Source organism: Leucopleurus acutus (assembly GCF_964270905.1).
Source record: "Leucopleurus acutus genome assembly, chromosome: 3".
Lineage (NCBI taxonomy): Eukaryota > Metazoa > Chordata > Mammalia > Artiodactyla > Delphinidae > Leucopleurus > Leucopleurus acutus.
The window spans coordinates 687,400-711,151 of NC_139145.1; the positions used below are offsets into that span (position 1 = coordinate 687,400).

General features: G+C 60.8%; 2 protein-coding genes across 3 annotated transcripts; one reads left to right on the forward strand and one right to left on the reverse strand.

Annotated features, from left to right (window-relative positions):
* Positions 1–38: 38 nt before the first annotated feature.
* Positions 39–7,952, reverse strand: TMEM259 (transmembrane protein 259). 2 transcript variants are annotated; one of them, XM_082834846.1, is made up of 11 exons: positions 7,602–7,952; positions 3,425–3,700; positions 2,815–2,914; positions 2,592–2,702; positions 2,183–2,305; positions 2,003–2,103; positions 1,864–1,921; positions 1,690–1,773; positions 1,469–1,601; positions 1,297–1,396; positions 39–1,182 (listed from the first exon to the last, which is right to left on the reverse strand). In XM_082834846.1, exons 1-11 carry the CDS (start codon positions 7,824–7,826, stop codon positions 637–639), a joined length of 1,857 nt encoding a protein of 618 aa, XP_082690972.1. In that variant the 5' UTR covers positions 7,827–7,952; the 3' UTR covers positions 39–636. The 2 variants fall into 2 exon arrangements, with proteins under 2 accessions (XP_082690972.1, XP_082690971.1); XM_082834845.1 differs by having other exon boundaries at positions 1,690–1,921.
* A 6,401-nt stretch (positions 7,953–14,353) lies between these two features.
* CNN2 (calponin 2) lies at positions 14,354–22,108 on the forward strand. Its single transcript, XM_082835263.1, has 7 exons — positions 14,354–14,503; positions 18,278–18,399; positions 18,920–18,986; positions 19,088–19,225; positions 20,154–20,270; positions 20,423–20,569; positions 21,127–22,108. The coding sequence occupies exons 1-7, from the start codon at positions 14,441–14,443 to the stop codon at positions 21,400–21,402; spliced, it is 930 nt and encodes a 309-aa protein (XP_082691389.1). The 5' UTR covers positions 14,354–14,440; the 3' UTR covers positions 21,403–22,108.
* The last annotated feature ends 1,644 nt before the right edge of the window (positions 22,109–23,752 follow it).

Sequence of the window (23,752 nt, forward strand, 5' to 3'; positions counted from 1 at the left end):
GGGCCTCGCCTGGCCTCCCCGCACACACAAACGCTGGCTGGACGCTGTCAACAGTTTATTCTATATACAAACACCATTTTGTACACTGCAATTAAATAGAGTGGAATGAGCCCTCTGCTCCATTCCTCACGGTGTAACTGGGTTGGGCCACCGGCCGTGTCTTCACCCCGAGCAGGGCAGGACCCCGGCGCCCCTCGTGGCCGCGTCCGGGGCCCCAGCCTGGGCATGTGGGCTGGCGGTGGAAAGGCACTGCACACGAGGGAGCACCAGCTGAGCCGGCCCCACTCGTTTCACCTTGCTCAGAGGCTTGCCCGTTTTGCCCCGGGACAGCTCACTCCGGACCTTTCACCAACCCCTTGCAGAACCTTCCATGGAGCCCCCATCCCTTCTCCCACCCTGGCTCATCAGCCGGCCGAGTGGGCCCACCATAGACAGGGACAGGCTGCAGGCAGGCCCCATGCCCTGGGGGAGAGAAGCCCGCCTCCAAGCAAACCTGATGGACTCCAATACCGCCTAAGGCAGGCTGAGCAGTCCCAGAGCCACTGGGGACAGCCTCCCTGACCCCGGAGGGCTCCAGCCAGGTCACACCCAGCTGGCCTGGATGGCCAGGGACAGAGGCGGTGAGCTGCCCAGGGCTCAGGAGCCGACCTCTGAGGGCGCATCCACTGGAGCCATGGACGCAAGGCTGGGCCCACTCACCCCAGCGGTCTGCGGGGCTGTGTCAGACCCTGGGGAGTCGCTTGTGGGGGCACTGTCCTGGGGGACCCGAGGGAGCGCCCCACTGGGGCTCAGGGGGCTGGCCGGCCGCCGGTCCAGGAGAGAGGCGCTCAGGCCAGATAAGAAGGAGGCGTCTGTGATGATGGCAGCCGTCTCTGCCATCCAGCCCAGGTCACCACTGGCTGCTGCGGCTACCGAGGCCGCCGCGGCCACCAGGGAGCTGGGTGCCTCAGCCATGGGCCCAGGGCCTCCGCCACCACCCTGCAAGCCAGGGCCCAGGGCAGGGGGCTGGCTGGTAGAGTCAGGCGTGGCAGCCGGGGTGCCTCCGTTGTTGTTCAGGTCGTCTGGCAGGGCCGTGGGGCTGCCAGGGCCCAGCGGGGGCGTCTGCAGCAGCATCTCCTGGACGCGGATCTGCTGCAGAATGGCGGGCAGCTCGTAGTGGTGGAAGAAGTAGATCATGGAATGCTGGGGGGCAGGCACTGGGTCAGGTGAGGCCCAAGCCAGAACGCAGCCTCCGCAGAACCCCCGACAGGCTGGATGGACCCCGGGGTCACCAGTCCCAAGGGCAGCCCACCTCACCTGGATGAACAGCCAGGAAGTGACGAGGGCCAGGCTGCTGTACTGCCCGTTGAAGCGGTAGTGGTAGGCGTAGAAGGCGAAGTGGTACAGGTAGAAGAACCTGCGAGGGGGACAGTGAGGCGCTGCCCACCCGGCTGCCCCCACCCTGGACCACACGGACCCCGGTGCCCACCGAAGCCAGTGCCGCTTGCTGGTGTTGGTGTGGCAGCAGATGGCGTCATACTGGTCGGCCAGCCACACGATGAGAATGATGTAGAAGGCCGTGGTGGTGTCGTTGAAGAACTCAGACATGATGGCCTCCATTCCTGTGGGGAGATGGGAGAATGCTGGTTGGGGGGACGGGCAGGTGACGGCCAGGGCAGGGGGCAGGGCGTGGGGGCACAGGGTCCTCACCCACGAGGGCCAGAATGACGGTCAGCAGGGGCGCTGCGGGGAACGCGATGGCCATGTTCATCTCCAGCATCTGCAGCAGGTCCACTGCGGGCAGAGGGTGGCGGGCGGGCAGACCGGGTGAGGCGCCCGGTGGGGGGGTGGGGGGTGGGGGAGGTGGCCAGCGGGGAAACTCACCAATGAAGACGAAGATCTGGTGGTGGGAGTAGCGCAGCAGCATGGATACACTCAAGGTCTGCAAGCAGTGCAGCGTGAGGCCTGGGGCCGCCACCTCGCCCCCCGCCCTCCGGCCCCCCGCCCCGCCCGCGGCACTCACGAAGATGACCATGATAACGAAGGCGGCCAGGTAGGATGTGCGGGCCATCCACATGCTCACGAAGCGGTAGTGCTCCCCGGACACCACGTTCCGCAGGAAGCCTGCGCGGGAGGCAGTGAGCCTGCGCCCCAGACCACCCCGGCCCCGCCCCGGCCCCGCTCACCCGGCTGGGCCCCGCACCCTTGTTCTCCTCGTTTTCCGCCAGGCCTTTCACACTGGACATGAGGATGTCGTCGTAGCCCAGGAACTCAGCCAGCAGCAGGCGGCTGAAGCGGTCCCCAAAGCACTGGTCCCGCGTGGGGTCTGTGGGCAGGACCGTGACAGGGGTGTGCACCTGGCCAGGCCCCCGCCAGCCCCAGTCGTGGTAGAGGCCCAGGGAAGGCCAGATCTCCATTTGTGGGAGTGGAGGAGCCCCCACCCACCCCCAACCCAAGCAGTGATGTGCGTGACAGCCCCAGAGGAACAGTCAAGGGATGAAGCCTGGGAAGCTTCCCTCAGCTGGAGAGCACGGGAGGGCCCCCCAGGCCCCAGAAGCGAGTGCTTCTGGGTCACCCCTCCCCCAGAACCTCACTCTGCAGGTGACACTCACCCAGGGTGACCACCATGACTGGGATGCTAAGCCGCTGCCGCGTGGCCTGCGACAACCGCAAGAAGCCGTACTCCAGCGAGTACTCCACGATGTACTCGTCCTGCGGCCACGCTGTGGGTGGGACAGGCCTGGTCAGCCCACAGAGCCTCTCTCCCCTGGGAGGGGCGGGGTGACCGCAGCCCACCGGGGGCACTGGCCTTTAGCTCCAGTGAGCAGTGAGTACCTTTTGTGGGCGTCTCAGGGAAGGGGAACTCTTCGCTGTCGTTTAGGGCCTCGGGGCCACCTGGTGGCTTGAACACCTTGGGCTCGATGTCCAGCTCAAACTGCAGAGAGGGAGGCAGGAGTCAGCAGGTCCATGGTGCCAAAGGGCCGGGCCTGGAGGCCTCTCCCTCATCGACTGACTGGAAGCAGATGTGCCCCTGTCCCATCAAAACCCTGACCCCCAACACTGAGCTCCCTGAGAGCCTGTCCCCGGGTGAGGGTGTGGGAGGGATGCGGCCCCCTGCTGAGGTCTGCACCAATACCCTACCCACACCGATCCCTGGACCACAAGTTCCTGGCCTCTGGCTGCCCAAGCACAGCCCTCCCTGCGGGCTGGGGGCCCGTGTCCACTGGCATGCCTCTGCTGACGGGGCGCTGCATCACCAGGATGCCCAGAGCCTTCTTCCCAGCTGTATCTGCCCTTGGCACCCCGGGACTGGGCCAATCCCTTTCACCTGACAGCTGGGAAGCAGCCCGGGGTCCCAGTCGGCCGCGAGGCCACGGGAGCGGGAGCAGCAGCAGACAGGGAGGCCTGTGGCCCTGAAGATCAGGAACGCTTCCAGCCAGCTCACCTTGACGGAGCTGTTCCCAAACACCTCCACGGTCAGCTCCTCCTCGTCGTCCTCACCCCCCAGCTCCAGGCCTCCCGGCCCCACAGCCAGCCCAGGGAAGCTGCCGCCACCACTGCAGAACTGCAGGAGGACGGGCGCGCGGCTCGAGTTGTGCTGCACCTCCACGCGCAGGACGCCCTCTCTCGGCCACTCGTCCCGCACGTGCTCCAGGCAGTTGATGGGCGAGCGGGAGAAGACGATGTGGATGTAGGCCAGGACGAAGAGCACGAACAGGGCCTGGGGGCGGGGGGCGGTCAGCACGGGCCCAAGCAGAGCACGTGGAGCCATCACCCAGCTGCCCCAGGAGAAAACTCCCAACCTCACTGGCTAAAAATGGCCTCCCTCGCCGGCCGGGCGCCCTCTGCACCTCTCCCGGGCCAGCCTGAGCCGCTGAACACAGCCGACCCGCTTGGCCATGCCAACGGCCCCATGGCAGGGCTTGCTCTGTCCTCCGAGTAAGACAGGACAGCCCTAACTGTTCACTGGGGGGATCCTGACACAGGGCCACATCTTGGGACGTCTGTGGTGATCGTGACTGGGGGGCTCCCGGCATCGAGCAGGCAGGGCCGGGGAGGCTGCTCCACACCCCACAGCGCCCAGGATGGCCCCCTACAGAGAACGTCCCAGCCCCGATGTCCACAGTGCTGAGGAGAGGCCCTGCTTGACGTCACCCCAACCCCCTGCTCCAGGAGCCCCCGTCTGACCTCTGTGTTTCTCATGGGGTCCCGGTTGGCCAAGTGTCACCCTTCGGCCTGGATGCCGTGTCAAGGGCATCGCTCCCGGGGTGAGTTCCCTGTGTGGTACAAATGATCGTGGGGGACCAGAGTACGAAGCCGCTCCTTGTCCTGTCAACAATGATGCTCAGGGGTGTGGTGAACTGCCCGTGGCCACGCGGCCACCGGCAGGGCCGCCAGCACCTCGTCCTCTCCATGCCCTGCCATGAGCACCACAGGGTGGTGCCAGCGCTGGCCATGGAACTCCCGGCTTCCTCTCTGGAGCCTGCCCTGCAGACTGGGCACGGGCTGGGTCAGCAGAGCACCCGCTCCTGTCCTGACGGGGCGGTAATCAGAGCACTGCTGATTTAAGCAGAGACAGACTACACATCCCAAGCCCCTGGGGTTCAGGTCACGGCAGACAGATGCTGAGCTGAGAACAGAGCTGGGACCCTGCCTGGGGAGGAGGGGCTGGGGAGGCAGTGGGGAAGGCCAGCTGAGGCCCCCACGTCTGCAGAGCCTCCCACAGGCCAGCCTGCGCCAGGGCCCTGAGACGTGGCCACAGGCCAAGCGTCACTCGGGACCCCCAGCACCTCTCCCCAACGTTGTGTCTGGGGACCTGGGAGCTGGCGACGGGAGTCCTGACAGTGTGGGACCCACAGCACAGCAGGGCGAGGTCAGAGAGCTGACCCACAGCGCCAGTCATGCTCTCTGGGCCCAGATGTCCAGCAGAGCCGTGTCTGGGACACTGTCTGCTCTGGGCCATAAGGACGACGCTGTACAACGTGACGAGATACCACAAAAAGTGCTGACACGCAGGATGGCCCGATGCCAGGGGCTGCCCGAGCACTTCCCCCGGAGACACACGTGCCTGCCATCACCCCCAGTTTGCAGATGAGGAAACCAAGGCACAGAGGCCACGCGGCCAGAAGGGGTGGAGCCAGGAGTTCAACCTGGAACACACGCCAGGCAGGGCCAGCTGGGCCCCGAGAGCAGGGGCACTTGAACGAACGGGGGGCTGGTGGCACCATGACCTCGCTGAGTGGCCCCCATGACCCCACTGTCACCCTGGCGCCCCCTCCAGCACCCCTCACTGGTGTCTGCCCCATCACTGTCCTTATCCGGGTCCCGAAACCCCAGGTGGGGTCCATCACCCTTGACTGAGTGTGTGGGTCCCCAGAGGTAGGCCAAGACTCTCTCACCCCCTTGACAAGGCTTGCCCCAGATCTGGACTTGTTTCCCCACCATGGAACGAGCTGGCTGCCCAGGCTTCCCTCCCCCTACAACCTATCATCAGACACACAGGGCAGCCCTACCCACGCGGGGAAAGCAGGGTGCACTCAGCAGCCCCGCCCACCTCGCTCTCAGGATGTCAGGAGTCTTGTCCAGGGCCTTTCTTGCCCTCTGCCTGCCAGCTGGCCTGGCCACCTCACAGGCCCTGGGTGCTCCAGCCCCCCAACCTCGGGCACCCTGTGACCCCCATGCTCCAACTCACCAGCCACACGGCTGCGCCGTCCCGCCAGCTCCAGGGCCTCTGCATGCGCCGCTTCTGCTACCCACCTCCTTCCTCGCAGCCTGAGGCTGCCTGATGTGACACAGACCCTGCCCTGCCGGCTGCCGTCTCTCCCCCTTCCTCCTGGTCACCCTACTCATCGCTGGGCCCAGAGACTGGCACGAGGCGGCAAAGAGGATGGCAAGGGCGGCTCCCGCCAGCAGTGAGCAGAGAGGAACAGGTGCCACAGGAAGAGGCTGGGGAGCGGGGCTGGGAGGGAAACTTGATCTCTGTAGCAAGAGCCCAGAAGCTGGGCGGCTGAGAGGCAAAGGAGCAGAGCTTTCTGGAGCTTGAGGCGGCCTCAGAGATCAGCCAGCCGAGCCCTCCCTTTGCACACGAGGAAACCAAAGGCACCAGGGGTCAGGCAGGCTCTCGGGGAATGCAGGGCCTCCTGGTCGCAGCCCCAAGGAGAGAGGAGGTGCAGGGGGCTGAGGGCAGCCCGCTCACCCGGCCCCACGCACCAGGGACGCGGCCTGGATGTGCAGCCCATCTGCTTGGCCAGCCCAACCCCTGGCCTGCTCCTCGGGCAGGAATTGGCGAGACAAAGCCAAGGCCTCAGGCCGGTCTCTCAGGGAAAGCTCAGCTCCACGGGGGGCCCCACCTCACACAGGGCATCCCCTCGAGTGACACGGGCTCCTTCTGAGCGTGTCGGGAGGAACAGTGCTTTGTTCCCCAAGCCAATCACGGCCTCACATGGCCTTCTGACTACGCCCCAAGCCACCCATGGGTTCCAGGATTGGGGTAAAGGAAGGCCGACTCAGGAATCCTCCGGAGTCCCACCCCCACGCCCCCGCAGGGGACGCCTGCCGCTCCGGGACCGGGGGTTTCAGGCTGGGACCCGCACCAGGTCTGCGGGACGGCTCGCACCCCTGCCACCCAACGCCAAAGGGCTGCCGGCTCCCGACCAAGCTGGCCCAGCCGGCACCCCACGCGCCTTGCCCGCCAGCTCCAGCCCCCTTCCTGCAGACGAGGAATCCGAGCTTCCTCGGACATCAGCACCCCTGGCCCCGGCCCCCGCCCCGGGGGCCACTCCAGGACGGGACACGAAACAAAACAGCCATTTCTCCACTTCCTCAGACCCTCCAAGCAGCCGGGCTCGGCACCCAGCGAGCTCCCTCTCTGAGTGAGACCCCTCCTTGGAGGGATCTGTGCCGGCCCTCCCGGCACCGCTGAACAGCCGAGAGCTCTGCCACCCGAGCGAGGACAAGGGGCGGGTCCACGGGAGGCCCCTCACAGAGCCACCTGCAGCACCACTGGCTGGACTTTGCCACTAAGCCCCACGGCGTGACCTCAGCTAGGTCACCTTCCCCCCCGGGGTTCAGAGCGGGGAGAATCCGAGTGGAGGCAAGCAGAAGGGCCCGAGGAGAAGAGCCCCAAGAAAAAGGGGGAGAGGGAAGAGATGCAGGTGGGCGGTCCGGGGGTGTGTTCTGGGAGGGGGCAGTGGCGGTGAGGCCCGGAATCCCTCGAGTCTGGGGTTCGGGGCCAGGCCAGGCTCGGAGGGTGGGGAGGCGGTCATCCCGGACTGAGGATCCCAGGCGGCAGGGCCGGGGGTCACGGGGCTGGGCTCCGGCCTCCGGAGGTGGGGGACGCTGGGAAGGGCGAGGCGAGGGGTGGGGTGCGGCCTGGAGGGGGCTGGGAGTGAGTTTCTGGAGTCGGGATCAGGGGCCACTAACCGGGGGAGACTCGGGCCTTCCCGGGTGGGAGTTTCTGGGTAGGGGGCCGGGGGCGGCAGGCCTAAGGAAAGGGTCCCAACGGGTCGGGCCGGGCCTACGCCACCGGGTGGGAGGGGCGCGCTGCCCCGGGCGGGGTCAGAAGCCGCAGACCTGGGGGAAAGGGTCCGGCCGCCAGGGTCAAGATTCGGGGCCCCGGTCACCTTGAGCAACACGAAGAACTCGAAGAGACGACGGAAGGCGGGCGGGAAGAGGCGCGAGTAGGTGACAGCCATCTTGAAGAAAAGCGCATGGAAGAGCCGGTCGCGCACGTTGATGAGAGGATTGGGGTTGAGGTTGGGGGTGCGAGGCCCACGCGGGGGGGCTGGGCCGCCGCCGCCACCGTTGGGCCCGGGCCCCGGGGCCCCGGGCGCCGCGAGCTCCGACATGCCCACCGTCGCGCCTTAACGGCCCGCGGGTCCCCGAGGCCGCCTCCCCGCCGCCATCGGCCGTCCTCGCCACCGCCTCGCTCCTCACGGCCGCCCGGGCGCCGCCGCCATCTTCCGCCTCCGCGCCCCAGCTGACGCCAGCGAGTAGCCGCGCCGGCAAGAGCGGCCTCCCTGCGCCCGCGGGGAACGCTGGGATGCGGTCGGGCGGCCCGCGGCGGCCCCGCCCTGTGGCCTGGCTCCCGGGTAGGGAGCGGCGAGGGGCGGGGCTGCGTCTGGTCCGGGTGTTTTGCCTATCGCCCCCACAAGCCTCCGCGGCTGCAAGGCGGGCGGTAAAATTAGTCAATCTCTGAGGAATTTAGAGGTGTTAAAGTAAACTGAAAGGAAATACGACTGCTGGAGATGTTTTTTACTTGGCGCTCTGGAAAACTATGCCGAAGATAAGATTGTTAGGATGTTCTAGCTGAAAAGTGATTTAATTTCCGGCCTTTAAATAGTCTCGCGGAAAGTTTTGGTTAGAGTGCTGTGGGAACCTCCGTTCCCCACCTAAGCTAGAGTACCTACTGGGTGTTCTTAAAAAATACAGTTACATCCCTTCCGCCGAACGGAAAAAAGCGAAATAGCTTCTTTCTTTTTCCGCCCTTGGGGTCGGTTGGGGCGTTTACCTGAGTGCCTGGCTGCACGCAAAACAGGTTAAACAAGGTCGTTTTCTTTGTTCTTCCACCTCCCAGCTGCGATTCCCCGACCTTTCCGGCACGTGGAAAACAATTTTTCCACGGAGCGGGGGTAGGATTGTTCAGGCGGTAATGCGAGCGAAGGGGGGTGGCAGATGAAGCTTCGCTCGCTGGCCCGCTGCTCACCTCTTGCTGTGCGGCCCGGTTCCTAACAGGCCGCGGACTGCTACCGGTCCGCGGCCCAGGGGTTGGGGACCCCTGCGCTAGCGACTTTAGCTCTTCCTTCTGAGAACCGGGCCGCTCAGGTGGGTCACCTCCCCATCTCTCTCCTGCTCCCTGGCCGCCAGGCCCCTGTCCCGGCCATTCGGGGATGACGGAGTGGACAGGCCTCCTCCAGCTAAAGTGGGGTCACGAAAGGTCCGTACCTGGCCCTGCCTTCCTCTTGGCTGCCACGGGGTGCCCGCCCGCGGTGTCCCAGGCCTGGGGTCCCTCGTCTGGACCACATACACGCTCACTCATCTTTGAAACGTCTCGGCGCCTCCCAGCAGCCATGGTAGTAATAGGACCTAACATTCATTGAGTACCTACGGTATGCCAGGTGCTTCCACCTCCTGCTCCAAAGCAAGGCGGGGTGGGCTGCGGCAGGAAGTGTGGAAGGGCAGGAGGAGCCGGAGGCGAGGGGCCTGGGAGAGGATGCCTGACCCTGGGGAAGGAGACGTTCGTGTCCCAGGGCCTGCACTGGGTGTTAGGGACACAGCGGCGGCCAATGCAGTACCGGTTCCTGCCCTAGCAGAGCTCAGGGACCAACAGGAGACAGGCAGACCGCCAAGTGGATATCTGGTCTGGTTCCCGATGGTGACAATCCCACTGAAGGGCACAGTCAGGGCCTCTGAAAAAGCCCAGAGCATTGGGGTGGGGGTGTTGGTTCCTGGGGGGGGGTTCCTATTCTGAATTGCACTGGGTGGTCATGGAGGGAGGAGACTTTTCAGCTGTGACCTGGAGCCTGAGAGAACCTTCCAGACCTACCTGCCTGCTTTCATAATCCTGGGAGCCCCACTTCCTGGAGGTGGACGGGTCTACCACAACCAGGAGGCTAAAATCATTCTCTTCCTGTTTCACAGGGAGTGCTCTGCACAGGGCCTGGCATACGGTAGGCATTCAATCGATGCAAATTCTTTTTTTTTAAATGAATTTATTCATTTTATTTATTTATTTTTGGCTATGTTGGGTCTTTGTTGCTGTGCGCAGGCTTTCTCTAGTTGTGGTGAGCGGGGGCTACTCTCCCTTGCGTGGGCTTCTCATTGCCGTGGCTTCTCTTGTTGCGGAGCATAGGCTCTAGGCGTGCAGGCTTCAGTAGTTGTGGCACGCAGGTTCACCAGTTGTGGCACACGGGCTTAGTTGCTCCGCAGCATGTGGGATCTTCCCAGACCAGAGCTCAAACCCATATCTCCTACATTGGCGGGCAGATTCTTAACCACTGCGCCACCAGGGAAACCCGTAAACTTTACTTTTATTGGTGTAATTTGTGTGGAAATGGGCCCCTGTGTTGGGCAGCGCCGTCTAGTGCTCACTCCCACATAGGGAAACATGCGGCCCTGGAGAGCAAGTGAAAGTCATGATCACAGAAAAGGAGTATAGCGGGAGGTGGGGGCGGAGAGAGTTCCAAATCTAAGCCAAAGACACAAGGAAGGACCAGACCCCAGGCCCGCCCTTCTGGGCACAGTCGGGAATTTAGAAGATGGGCTGGATTTCGGAGGATGCTGTGGTCATCATGTGGTACCTGTCTGGGATGTGTGGGTGGCATTGGGACCTGGAGCCTGGGCTGGGGCTCACTGAGAAGGTGCTGGAAGGTGGACAGTGAACAGGCCAGGTGGAAAGAGTGTCAGGCGGAGGGCGCAGCCAGGACAAAGGCCCTGAGGCAGGCCTGGCGCTGATCATTAGCGGCAGAGCAAGGAGAAGCCCCCGTGTCTGGAGCAGAGTGAGCAAGGGAGAGCGTGGGGCCTGGAGGACACCTTTGTTGAGGGGGCAGTGGGCAGCCGTGGAGGATTGGGAGCAAGGGAGGTTCCTGACCTAACAGGCTTGAGATTTTATTGTTACTTTTTTTTTTAAATTTTGGCTACGCCGGCTCTTAGTTGTGGCATGCAGGATCTTTAGTTGAGGCACGCGAACTCTTAGTTGCGGCATGCATGTGGGCTCCAGTTCCCCTACCAGGGATGGAACCCGGGCCCCCTGCATTGCACGAAATCTTACCCACTGGACCACCAGGGAAGTCCCTGTTGTTACTGTTATTTTGTTTTCACTGCATCGTTGGGGCCATAGGACCCTCCGGGGTCTCACTCAGAGCCCTGACACTGCAGGGAAGGGGCCCAAGCCCCTCACCACACCTGCAGCCCCTGTGCCCAGCCACCCAGACCGCCAGGCCCCACCCCCATAGCCCAGCACCGGAGGCTGAGGCTCTGGGGTTTTCTGCAACTCCAAGGTCCTCCAGCCCCTGGCCCACGTCCCTCTGGCATCGCGGAGGAGATCCTGCCCCAGAATACCTGCATCCGCCCCCAGTGAGCCTGCGTCATTCCACACCTCCCCTACCCCCACCGCAGTCTCCCCGGGATCAGTCCAGGACAAAGAGGTGAGTGCGGGGGCCGGGGGGGGCGGTGCGGGGAGAGGGTGGCTGGTCAAGGGCGGAGGACAGCTGCAGAGGCCCCAGACCTCCCTGCCACGTTCTGAGGCTAAGCCAAAATTCCTAAGATTTTGACATGTGTTGAGTCAACATGCCCTTACCTCAGCTGACTGGGGATTGGAACCCAGGCCCAGGTGGGGGCCGCTGAGGTCATAGGATCATACAGAACCACATAATTCTGTAAGTTTTAGGTCCTGGGGGAGTTTCTCAAATTATAATATTACAAGCTTTTGGAACCCCAGGGTTTCAAAATCTGGGATGTCTGAGCTGAATTTCTTGAGTTCCAGGAGGCTGAGAATCTAGACCATGGGTCAATAAGCTTTTTTCTTTCTTTTTTTCTTTTTTAAGCTTTTTTCTGTAAAAGGGCCAAAAGTTAATATTTTCAACTTTGCAGCCCAGGGACTACTTAGCCACAAGCAGTCTGTACACAAACAGCTGGGCGCCAATAAATCTCTGTCCAAACATGGAAATTTGGATATTATATGATTTCCATGTGTCATGGAATAGTATTCTTCTTTTGATTCTTTAAAAACCTCTTAAAAATGTAAACACCATTCCTAGCTCGCGGGCTATACCAGAAAAAAAAAAAAAAAAGCATCTGAATTTGACCCACAGTCCAGAACAGCATTGGACAGTAGAAAAATAAGACAAACCATACACAGAATTTTAAATGTTGGCTCATGTTAGAGAACTAAAAGAGAATAGTTTTGGTCATATATTTCACTTCACTTGATATCTGGGAAATATGATCATTGCAACAGGTAACCGATATGAAAAATGATGTATGAGGTATTTCACACCTGTTTCTGTCCCGTGTCTGAAATCTGGCCTGTTTCCCGACACTGACGTTTCCTCGGAGACACTCATATGTAGCCCGACTGCATAAAACTGACGCTGAAAAGGAAAACGCGTGCACACCCAAGTGGTTTCACGTATACTCAGACATTTTCCAAAAACTGGATCCGGTGTTGGTTTGCACTTTTAAATTGGAATCAGTTAAAATCAAGGAAAGTGAAGGTTTCCCTTCCTTGGCCTTGCCAGCCACACCTCCAGGACTCAGGAGCCGCGCAGCCGGCGGGACAGGGCCCAGGAGGGCATTCTCGGTGCCATCTCGGTCCCATTGGTCACCACTGGTCTAAATGCCAAGATTTGCGTCACCCAGCACTTATGTGGTACCTACAATGTCCCAGGCATTTTTCTGGGCACCTGGTGAATGTCAATGCCTGGGAGGTAAGCCCATTTCTCAGGCGAGAGACTGAGGCCTGGCGGCATTGGGGGGCTTGTCCAGTTCACCAGAGGGAAGGAAGGCAGGTGGTTCTAAAGTTTGGAATCATCCAGGCTCAGTCTTCTGTGGTTTAGCTCCTGTCCAGCCCTGCAGAGGCCCCACAGCCGCCCGGCGCCCCAGACATGGCCGGCCCCTGCACTGGAGTATGCCTGCCTCGGTGAGTATCAGCGGGTGTCACGTGCAACTTCCCTGTCCAGAGGCCCCCAGCTCTGGATGGTGTCCCTAGAGAGTCACTGGTGGCCCCCCTGGACAAGCACCAGGGGTTGGGGCATGACAGGAGGACCATGGGCATGTTGCCGGCAGCCACTGACCACCCCAGGCTGGAGTAGGTACTCAGGGGACTGGCTCGAGCCTCCTTCCCCACAGTACCCTGGGTCCTGCCCACCCCCGTGCCCCAGCAGGACCTGCAAGGGGTCCACTCAAACCGCCCTCTGCCCCCACAACTCCCCACCTAGACACTGATGAACCACCCGTTCCCACACTCCACCTCACTGTCTCATTGTTGACCACTGGTTCCCATTTCACACATGAAGAAATACACCCAGCAGGGAAGGGACTCACCCAAGACCACCTGGCTAGGACTTGAACCCTGAAGAAAGCCTTCAGATAGATGGAATGGGAGACGTACAGTCAGGGAAAGTCAGTAGATATCCGGGGAGTGGGGTGCCAGGGAGGAGTGCTCCCAGGGAAGGACAGGGTGAGTCATCTCTAAGCCCTCACATAGCCCAACCAGCCACTTGTCAAATGTGTCAAACTCCTACTTATGCTTCAAAACCCCACATCCCACATCCCCTCTTACATGCCTCTTTCCTTCACCCCTCCAGTGGAGCACCCACTCCCTCCCCTATTTCCTCCACTGCAGGTCCCTCCTTCTGTCCTGTACCTGCTTGCATGGAGCAGGGGTGCCTATGCCTGGGTTTGTCTTCCCAGGGATGGACAGGGCCAGAGCCAAGGTCTCCTGGGAGCCAGTATCGCCTAACAAGGGGCTGGCCCAGAGGCCCCATCAGGGAGCTTTCAATGAATGAATGAATAGGTGTGTGAATGAATGAGTGAGTTACTGAAGAAATGAATTTATTTATTCTATTATTAATTTATTGATTTATCTGTACAAGCAGGCAGCTCCTGTTGAGTGCCAAGTGTGTGCCTGGCCTGGTTCCCTTGGCAGCCTCAGCCCTACCCCCAAGGCATCTCCTGACTTCAGCTCTCTGTTGTTTCACCCCCTTCCCTATTCCCCACCATCCCTCAGCCCAGAATTGAAGGCCCCTTCACATCCCCTACTTCCCCAACCTATCAGATTGATCTCTACACGCTTTCAACCACTGACGGTCCCTCCAGGTCTTTGCATGTTCTGCCAGGAACACTAATCCCTTTTGGACTGGCGAACTCCGACTCATCCACCAAAGCCCCAGCACCAATGGCCCCTCCTCTGAAGAGCCTGCCCTAGTTCCCTTGCTAACCACCCAGCTAGGAGAGTTCCCAGAAGGGGACCTAGACTGGGAGGCGCCTCTAAGTGGCAGAGAGGGGGTTCCTCATTAGTGTCCCAAGGGAATTAGGGTCCCACCCAACCATTCCCCCCTGCCATCATCGTGCAAAAGAGTAAACTGAGACCCAGAAGGGTGAGAGAGCCGCCTTGGGGCTCCCAGCAGGGAGAGGGCAGGGGTGCCGGGTCTCGGCGGTGCGGGGCCCCGGTCCCTCCCTGCCTCAGTCTCCCGTGGGTTCAGAGAGGGCGGGGCCCTCCAGGCTTCTGGTGACGGGGTGCTGCGCCGGGGCGGGGGTCGGGCGGTTGAGGGGCTCAGGAAGCCCGCAGCCGCAGGAATCCGGCGCCGAGCGGCCTTATAAGGACATGTGCGCCGGGCGCCAATCAGCGGCGGGGGCGGGGCGCCGGGTCCGCGTCCCCCGCCGGCTCGCCTGCCAGCCCGGCCGTCCGTCCGTCCCGTCCCGTCCCTTCCAGTCTCTTCCCGCGGCGCCGCGCCCGCCAGCCATGAGCTCCACGCAGTTCAACAAGGGGCCCTCGTACGGGCTCTCGGCCGAGGTCAAGAACCGGGTGAGTGAGGGGCGCACCCCCGCCCCGCCAGCCCAGCCCGTCGCACCCTCCGCTGCTGCAGGGCGGGCGACCCGCCGGATCCCCAGCGTCGGGGGCGGCCCTCCTTCCTAACCTCTGGGGGGTGCCCCCGAAGCTCCCCCAACTCGGCGGAAGCAGTGAGGTCTGTGCTCTGGCAGCCCCCAACATCTGGGAGCGGTTGGGTCTAACCCCTTCCCTAGCCCTGCGCCTCCAGCCCTCCCCCGCCTGAAGCCCCCCGTCCACCGCTCTCAACCCCCCAGCCCTGGGCCCCTCCAGAGCTTCAAGGCCTGAGGAGGCCCGAGGGAACCCCAGCGGCCCCCTTCTCATCCCCCTCCCCCACTTCTGCTTTTGGGGCCACTTAAGCTTAGGGGAGGGGAGGGGAGGGGAAGGGGGCGGGCCGAGTGTTTGTGAGAAGCCCGTTGCCCCCCCCAGGAATTCCCCGACCTCTTACACCTGGGAGGCGGGGCACCCAGGGGGAAGGTGGAGTTGAGGGGGCCCGCCTTCCACCCCGCACCCCCTGCTGTTCCTTTCCACATTCTCTTTGTCCCCGTCTGACAAACTTCAAAGGGATAGCTAAGGCGTCCGCAGGACCCGTGGGATCCCCTGAATGTGACCCTAAGATGTGGGTTTTGTAACTTGCAAATGCGGGCTGGGACCTGGGGACACACTTTTAAAGAAAGCACTTGTGGTTCTGGCTCAGAGAGAGGGGCAGGCACGTCTGCAAGGCCACACAGCAGGGTCAGCGCACCTAGGGAGAGAGGAGCAGAGGATAATCCCAGCCCTGAGGGAGGTCCTAAGCCTGACCCGCAAGGGTCATCCAGCCGGAAGGGGAGTGTGTCATCCCTGTCCACCCGACACGCACACACCGCCACCTGGGAATGTGGTCCCACAGCGGCAGCCGCCCCACCGGGAGCCTGTCTGGGCACGCCGGGGACACAGCCCTGCCAGCTCCCAGGCCCCTGCCCGGTCGGCACTCCAGGGCCTGCAGACACGAGGGAGAGTTTCCGCATCACCTCTGTGAGCCCCAAGGAGCCTCCTTCCAGCCCGTTTGGGAAGTCGAGGGACCGAGCATGGTCCCTGGGCAAGCTCCCCATGATTCCCCCTTAAACACACAATTCCCCACTCCAGCAATAATGCCATGGTGAGGAGGGGGGTGTTTACGGGCCCCACCCAGCGCCAGGATGGTCTAAGACCCCTGGTTTGCACACGGGGTTCAGAGACATTGCTCAAACTGCCCAGAAGCACACAGCTGGCCAGAGGCAGAGTCAGTCAGGACTCGAACCCAGACCTGCCGCAGCCACGGCCCCATGGCCACCGGTCCTCCTGGCAGTCCAGGCATCTCCCCTGAGGCAGCAGGAAGTGGGTGAGAGTACAGCACCCCAGCGGGGTGGGGGCCGCTTCCTGCAATGGAGTCTGTGGAGCCAGATTGACAGCTGCCCTGTCGGGGATGAGGTCAGAAGGCTCCCTGTGACCAGCCCTCAGTTTGCAGGTCTGGAGAATGGGTGGGCCACCCCCGAATTGGAAACCAGGTTCCTGTGGCTTCTCAGCCACGCCCCATCCACTTTACCAGCTGCTTGAGAGGAGGAGGGAGACCCGGGGCCCTCTCTGCCCAGCCCCCCAGGCCTCAGTCCCCCACCCCCACCCCCATGGCCCGGAGGCAGGCTGAGGTCCAGTGTATCCCTCTGAGATCCCCGGCCGGCTGGGGGGCCTAGACCACTGGGAACAGCTGGTCCCGATTTAGCAGGGAGGCAGCGGCTGCATTCCTGGCAGTTTGCGGTGGGGAGGAATGTGCTGAAGGCTGGCTGGGCAGCCACTGCGGGCGGGGCTGGGCCCTGCGAGCCGTCGGGGACGGGGCCCAGCTGGGCAGGCGGGCCAGGCGTCCGGACCAGCCTGCCTGCTTCAAGCTCGGCTCTAATAATGACACCCTCTGCTTCCTCCAGCCCTGCTGCTCCCCGGCCTGGGGGAACCAGAGGAGACCCGCGGGAACTAGAGACCCGCGGGAGCCAGAGACCCGCGGGAGCCAGAGACCGGGCAGATGGGGTTAGCAGGCCAACCTCCCGCCTTTGTGTCCCCTGTGCTCTGGGCGGCTCAGCCCTGGTCCTGCATCTGGGGCTTTATATGCAGGAAGCAGGAAGCGGCGCCCAAGTTTGGAAAGCCTTATGAAAACAATTCAAACATAAATGGGGAAACGGAGGCACAGGGTGAAAACTTTCCATGGTCATGGGGAGCTGGGGGCAGAGCTGGGAGGAGGACTTGGGGCTACAAAGGCAGCTCTGGGTCCCTGTGCCCTCCAGGTGTGTAGAGGAGAGGAAAAGAGACGGGCAGGGATGGCGTGAGTAAAGGTGGGCAGGGGTCTGGGGTCGAAGCCCACCCAGCTGGGCAGCCAGGTCCTCAGCTTCTTACCACCCCTCCAGGGAGCCGCCCTGGGGCTGCCCGCACACCACACCGTCCTGGGTCTCCGTGGGTGCCGTGAGATGCTGTCGTGGGGAGCAGGGAGTGTTGTGTCTGTGGACAGCAGTGAGCGCTGATGCAGGACCATGAGCATCTTCATCCAGAGAGAGCCTGAGCTGGATGGCGCGGCTCATAGTGAGGATGGAACGTAAGCTAGGAGATAGATCATATGGCAGACGGTGGAGAAAAGCTAGAAAGAAAATAAAGTAGGGCTGGGGGTGGAGGGGATGAGGAGGGCTGTCATAGCCAGGTAGTTAGGGAGGTCCTCTCCAAGCTACAGCTGGAGTGAAGGGAGGCACCCAGCTGTGCAGACGTCTGAGTCCAAAGCGACAGCATGTGCAAAGGCCCTGAGGCAGTAACTGGCCCTGTGGCCAGTTCAAGTGGCAGAGAAAGGTTTGGTGGTTCCTTAGTAAGTTAAGCTTAGGATTATCTTGTGACCCATCAATTCTACTCCCTGGTATATACCCCAAAGAATTGAAAACAAGTGTTCAAATAAAACTTGTAAATGGATGTCTATAGCAGCTTGATTCACAACAGCCAAAAGGTGGAAACAGCCCAAATACCCATCAGCAGGTTAATGGTTAAACACGTGTCCCTCCACACACGGTAACATCACTCAGCCATGAAAATGGGTGAAGCCTGACACTCGCTACAGCGTGGATGGACCCTGAGACCATGATGCTCGGTGAGAGAAGCCAGACACAGAAGGACACACAGGGTGTGATTCCATTGATGGGAAACGTCCAGAACAGGCCAATCCACAGATACAGCGAGTGGGTTCCTGGTTGTCAGGGACTGAGGGCAGGGAGGAGTGGGAGGTGGCAGCTTATAGGGATGGGCTTCCTTTTGAGATGACGGAATATTCTGGAACCAGACAGAGGGGATGGTTGCACAACCTGGTGAATGTACTAAATGCCACTGATTTATGAGCTTTAAAATGAGCTTTAAAATGGTACCTCTTGTGTGTTTCTCAACACAATTTAAAAACAACAGGGAAAGGCCGGTGTCTCTAGTGCTGGGAGACCAGGGAGGTGGCGGACGTGGGGGCAGATCCTTCCGGGGCCGTGTTGGCTGCCCTGTGGGGTTTGACACCAGTGAAAGTAGATTAGCCCCGACGATCGTCAGTGAGAGATGTGGGGTGGTTTATCTGTGCTGATGGGAAAGGGTCTGCTTGGGTGGCGTGGGGACCTCTAGGCCCCTCGGTCTTTTCTTCCCCTGGAGCCCTGGGCCCTGCCGCATTAGGAGGTTCACTGGGCTCCCGCTGGGTATGTGCTCACACCAACACTGTGCCCTCTGCCCCTCCAGCTCCTATCCAAATATGACCCTCAGAAGGAGGCAGAGCTCCGAAGCTGGATCGAGGGACTCACTGGCCTCTCCATCGGCCCCGACTTCCAGAAGGGTCTGAAGGATGGGATCATCTTATGCACGTGAGTGCGTGTATCCGCATATGCTCATCACCCTGACTATTCTGCACAATGAGGTCCCGCTCCACGTGCTGTGTGACGCCTGCTTGCTTTTCCTGATGGGTCTCTGGTGTTTCTTGCTCTTCTTCCTTTTTCTTGTGTTACTGCTTTGTCTACGATCTCTAATGTGGAGCATCCTCTCGGGAGAGCCTATAACATTTCTGGAAGACCTTCTTTGCTGCACCCTATTCAGCCGTGGTTCAAACGTTCCATGGTTTGCGCCTTAAAAATGTTAACGGAAATTCCCAGATTCACTCCCCAAACTCGGTGGTTCTGGACTATACTCCCAGTGCTGGTTATTGTCACTCTTTGGCATCTTTGCATCTTTGGTGGGTGAAGACTGGATTGCAAGAGGGGAAACTGAGGCCCAAAGAGAGGCAGTGAGGTTGGCCAGGAAGGCATGAATTAGTCTCTTGGGTCTCTGAAGTTCTGCTACACTAATGGAGGTTCCCTTTTCCCCACCATCCCATATGCCCCCCCCCAGACTCATGAATAAGCTGCAGCCAGGCTCAGTCCCTAAGATCAACCGCTCCATGCAGAACTGGCACCAGGTGAGGGACAGGGGGGTGGAATGAGGATGGGGCTGGGGGACCCCATCTGACGGGGGGGTAAGACCGAGGCCCCTCACTATCCTTTTCCTGCTTCCTCCCAGCTAGAAAACCTCTCCAACTTCATCAAGGCCATGGTCAGCTACGGCATGAACCCTGTGGACCTGTTCGAGGCCAACGACCTGTTTGAGAGTGGAAATCTAACACAGGTGCAGGTGTCTCTTCTTGCCCTGGCCGGGAAGGTGAGGCCCAGAGAGGGGCAGCAATCTGCTCAAAGTAACACAGCGAGCCAGGCGGGGATTTTCAGATGCTGTTCATTCATTCCTTCACAAAGATTTCTGAGCACCCACGAGGCGCCGGGCACTTTGGATACAAGGGTGACCAAGGCAGACACAGTCAACTCCTTTATGGGCAGACAACGAACAAATCTCCATTTTTTTTATTTACAAAAAAATTTATGTTAGAGCATTTTTAGGTTCACAACAAAACAGAGTGGAAGGTACAGAGACTTCCCGTCTACCCCCTGCCCCCACTCATGCACAGCCCCCCCTACTTTACATAATCAGTGAACTTCCGTGGACATCTCCTTAACACCCAGAGTTCCCATTAGGGTTTGCTCTTCAAATCATTGTTTTACAAATTATAAATCGTGAGAAGTGCCTTGAAGGAGAAGAAAGCGTTAGGCCCATGTCTAGGGTCTAAAACAGAGACCAAGACGGGCTGGAACAATGTTTCAGGAGGAGGAGGTTTTCATGTCAGGGAATTGTGTTCTGAACGGTGCTTTCAGAAGCCCCCTGTGATTGCCACGTGGGTAGTGAGGTGGGGAGACCAGGGAGGAGTGGGGGACAGGCGTCCAGGGGAGAGACGATGGCTGTGGCCTGGCCGAGTGGCTGGGGCTGGGTAGAAGGAGGTGATGGAAGGTGAGAGAGATAGGAGGTGATGACGCCCCCTAAAATTCTTGGCCTGTGCAGCTGTAAGGCTGGGGCTGCCATTGCCTAGGGAGGGAAGGCTGGGGGCCACAGGGCTGCTGAGCCCGAGGTGTTGGGCTGCTGGTGTGGGGGGCAGGTTGCAGCCAGATACCTGGGCCTCCCCTGGGCTCACACACCCCGGGCCTGGCTGGGGGGACCCGGCTGCCCCTCCCTGATACTCCCACCCCCTCTTTCCCCCCAGGCCAAGACAAAGGGGATGCAGAGTGGCGTGGACATCGGCGTCAAATACTCGGAAAAGCAGGAGCGGAACTTTGATGATGCCACCATGAAGGCGGGCCAGTGTGTCATCGGGCTCCAGGTGGGTGCGCGGCTGCTCCAGCCCCAGGGTGCGTGGGTGGTGGGCTTGTGATGCGACCCAGGCCCTGTCCAGCCTGGTAGCCCCTCAAGTTCGGGGCAGGGTCTGGAGGCCTGGTGGGGGCAGCCTGACCTCTCCCACCTGCGTCCCTGCAGATGGGCACCAACAAATGTGCCAGCCAGTCAGGCATGACGGCTTATGGCACCAGAAGGCATCTGTACGACCCCAAGAACCATATCCTGCCCCCCATGGACCACTCGACCATCAGCCTCCAGATGGGCACAAACAAGTGTGCCAGCCAGGTGGGCCTCCCCAGTCCCCCCGGGCCCCCACCCACCTTACCAAACCCTGAGGGCTCATCCCTGTTGCTGAGAGCATCTCCCGCTGAAACCCACTCTGGGTTTCCCTCCTACCCCTCTGGCCGTGCCTGCTCTGACTCTGCCTCAGCCTGCTGTGTGTCCCAGGGGAAGTTACCAGCTCTGTGCCTCAGTTTCCCTCAAAGTTTTGCCCAGAGGCCCATCCAACTCTGATATTTTTAGACCCTGCAGTTGTCACTTTTCCTGCTATGTTGGTGTATCAGTGTGATGCCTTTGGAGCATTCAGGTCCTGGCAGGCCTGAGCCCCAGCCTGGGGAGCTTCCTGGCTGGCAGGGAGAGAGAGCTGGACCCAAACACCAGATCAACTCAGCACAGAGTCAGAAAAGAGAGGGTTGTGAGCGGGGCTTGGAAGGATCTGTAGGAGTTTGCACTGTGAGTGCAAAGACAGGGAGGTGGGAAAAGGTGTGGGAATTTAGGGGAAGTTCTCTGGGGCCTCTGTTTCCCCTTTTCTTCCCTCCCTGACACCTCTTCTCTCTCTCCAGGTGGGCATGACGGCCCCAGGGACCCGGCGGCACATCTACGACACCAAGCTGGGGACAGACAAATGTGACAACTCTTCCATGTCCCTGCAGATGGGTTACACGCAGGGCGCCAATCAGAGCGGCCAGGTATTTGGCCTGGGCCGGCAGATATACGACCCCAAGTACTGCCCGCAAGGCCCAGCGGCCGATGGGGCTCCAGCGGCTGCCGGAGATGTCCCAGACCCGGGGGAGGCCCCAGGGTACCCCCCCTACTACCAGGAGGAGGCAGGCTACTGAGGCGCCCATGTGGGCTGTCTCCCATCATTGCCCCATCCGGGTTTTCGGGTTTTTCTGTGTTTTTGTCTTGTTTTTCTTACATGTCCGAGTGCTGCCAGCTGAAGGTCTGGGAAGAAGGGGTGAAGGCCATATCCAGATGCATGTGGGGTGGGGGTCCCCGCCAGGGCACCTCCAGGCATGTTTCCTAACAGGCTTTGGGCCAAGTTGCAGGGGAGAAAGACGAAACCCGGGCAGGGCGGGGGACCGACCCCAAGTGGTTTCCGGTTGCTTCTTCCCTTCTTCTCTTTTCTCTGCCGATCAGTTTGTGGTTTCTGTATCCACAGAAGTTTCAGGCCGTTTTAGTGAAATGAAAATACTTTTTTTTTTCAGGGGAATGGTGGAGGGGGCTACTGGGAGAAGGTCAGGCCACAGTCCCAAAATATTTTAGGCCTCGTGAGGTACTGGATTTCCCAAGGACCCTCAGACCACCGGCCCTGTCCCCTGCCAGGGGCCCAGTTGGGATACTGAGGCCCAGGCAGGATAGTGCAGTTCTGAGTGGTTGAGGCAAAGCCAGAAACCCCCATACTTGTCCCCACACCCCACCAAATACTGCACAGGGACCCCCACCCAGAGGCCCTCCCGGGGACCAGACCCTGCCCAGGAGCCCTGGGACCAAGAAATAATGTGAAATACCGACTGTGGACCAAAGGAAATAAAACCTCTTTTTCGGAAATGAAGGTGCTGGATTTGGTGCCCAAGACAGGCTGGGGGGTGGTGCCTGGCTTGGATACCTTCTGGGGTCCTGGGATCTGGGGGTGGGGCAAAGGGCAAACCTGTAAGTAGGTCCTCAGGACGGTGGCTTCATCCAGCCTCCAGGCCTTTGTGCATTTACTCGTCCCGGAGTACCCTCCTGGCAAACTCCTATTCATCCTTAAAAGCCCCAGTGTCAACGACAACACTCTCCTTTCTTTTTTTTTTTGTTTTAATTTATTATTTATTTTTTATTATTATTTTTTGCGGTACGCGGGCCTCTCACTGTTGTGGTCTCTCCCGTTGCGGAGCACAGGCTCCGGACGCGCAGGCTCAGCGGCCATGGCTCACGGGCCCAGCCGCTCCGCGGCATGTGGGATCTTCCCGGTCGGGCATGAACCCGTGTTCCCTGCATCGGCAGGCGGACTCTCAACCACTGCGCCACCAGGGAAGCCCCCAAACTCTCCTTTCATGGAGCCCTTCCCACCCTTCTCACCTTTCCCAGCACCTTCAGAGCTGTGGATCCACACACTTGTTTCATTAGGACCTTGTGAAATATACCCAATTTTCTGGAGAGGGAAACATCTGGAGGTTTCTTCCAAATCAGGGTCACCATCGTGACCCAAGATTCTAATCTTAGGATGTTGAGGGCCCCCTTCCCCTTCTGCCATCGCCTGGCCCACTGTAAGGACCGAGGAATGTTTGTGGAATGAATGAATGAACAAATGATGACTCTAGTCGAACCCCCATTTTCTGGATGGGCAAATGGAGTCCCAGAGTATTAGGGCGAGTTTGGCTAGGGCTGGAGGGAGAGTGGGGAGAAAGGGACCTCCTGAGACCAGGAGCTGCGGTATTGCAGGCGGCTATGCAACGTGGGCCTGGCCGGTGTGTTCGGAGGCCAACCCGCGTGGGGTGAGCCGGGCGCCCCTCCTCCTTGAGGTGCTGCAGCAAGAGGCGAGCGATCCCTTTAAGAAACCCGGCTCGGCGCGGCCCGGCTGTTACCCCGCCTCCCCCGTCGGCGCGCGCGGCTCCGGTTGGCCCGGCCTCTGAGTGGCGGCTATGGAAGCCGATGGGAGCGGACGGGACGGGGCGGGGCCTGGACGGGACGCGGGACGTCAGGTACAGGTCGCTGCCGCGGTGCCGCGCCCGCTGCGAGGTCTCCTCTTTTTTTTTTTTTTTTTTTTTGTGGTACTCGGGCCTCTCACTGTTGTGGCCTCTCCCGTTGCGGAGCACAGGCTCGGGATGCGCAGGCTCAGCGGCCATGGCTCACGGGCTCAGCCGCTCCGCAGCATGTGGGATCTTCCCGGACCGGGGCACGAACCCGAGTCTCCTGAATCGGCAGGCGGACTCTCAACCACTGCGCCACCAGGGAAGCCCCGAAGGCTCCTTTTAAAGGAGCCGCTCTCCCCAGCCGCTGTCGGGCGGAGGGAAGGAGGCAAGAGTTGGGGGCTGGAACGGTGGGAGTGTCCCGGAGAGAGAGGAAGGCCCTGAGACTCGAGTATGCGGGGGTGCGGATGGGTGGGAAGGAGGCAGATTCCGTGGGAAATCAGGGGTGAGGCCCCACTCCAGACTGTTACTCACCTTCACACCCTGCCGGGGAGTGTTGGGTGCGACAGAATTG

Bases quoted from the DNA above. Each gene is read 5' to 3' on its own strand.
- TMEM259 (XM_082834845.1), bottom strand. From the start codon at position 7,826: ATGTCGGAGCTCGCGGCGCCCGGGGCCCCGGGGCCCGGGCCCAACGGT. The intron at 2,306-2,591 runs GTGAGTGTCACC...TCCTGCCCACAG, and splicing joins AGTCATGGTGGTCACCCTGG to ACCCCACGCGGGACCAGTGC. The intron at 1,183-1,296 runs GTGAGGTGGGCT...CCTGCCCCCCAG, and splicing joins CTTCCTGGCTGTTCATCCAG to CATTCCATGATCTACTTCTT.
- CNN2 (XM_082835263.1), top strand. From the start codon at position 14,441: ATGAGCTCCACGCAGTTCAACAAGGGGCCCTCGTACGGGCTCTCGGCC. The intron at 19,226-20,153 runs GTGAGGCCCAGA...CTTTCCCCCCAG, and splicing joins TTCTTGCCCTGGCCGGGAAG to GCCAAGACAAAGGGGATGCA. The intron at 20,271-20,422 runs GTGGGTGCGCGG...GCGTCCCTGCAG, and splicing joins AGTGTGTCATCGGGCTCCAG to ATGGGCACCAACAAATGTGC.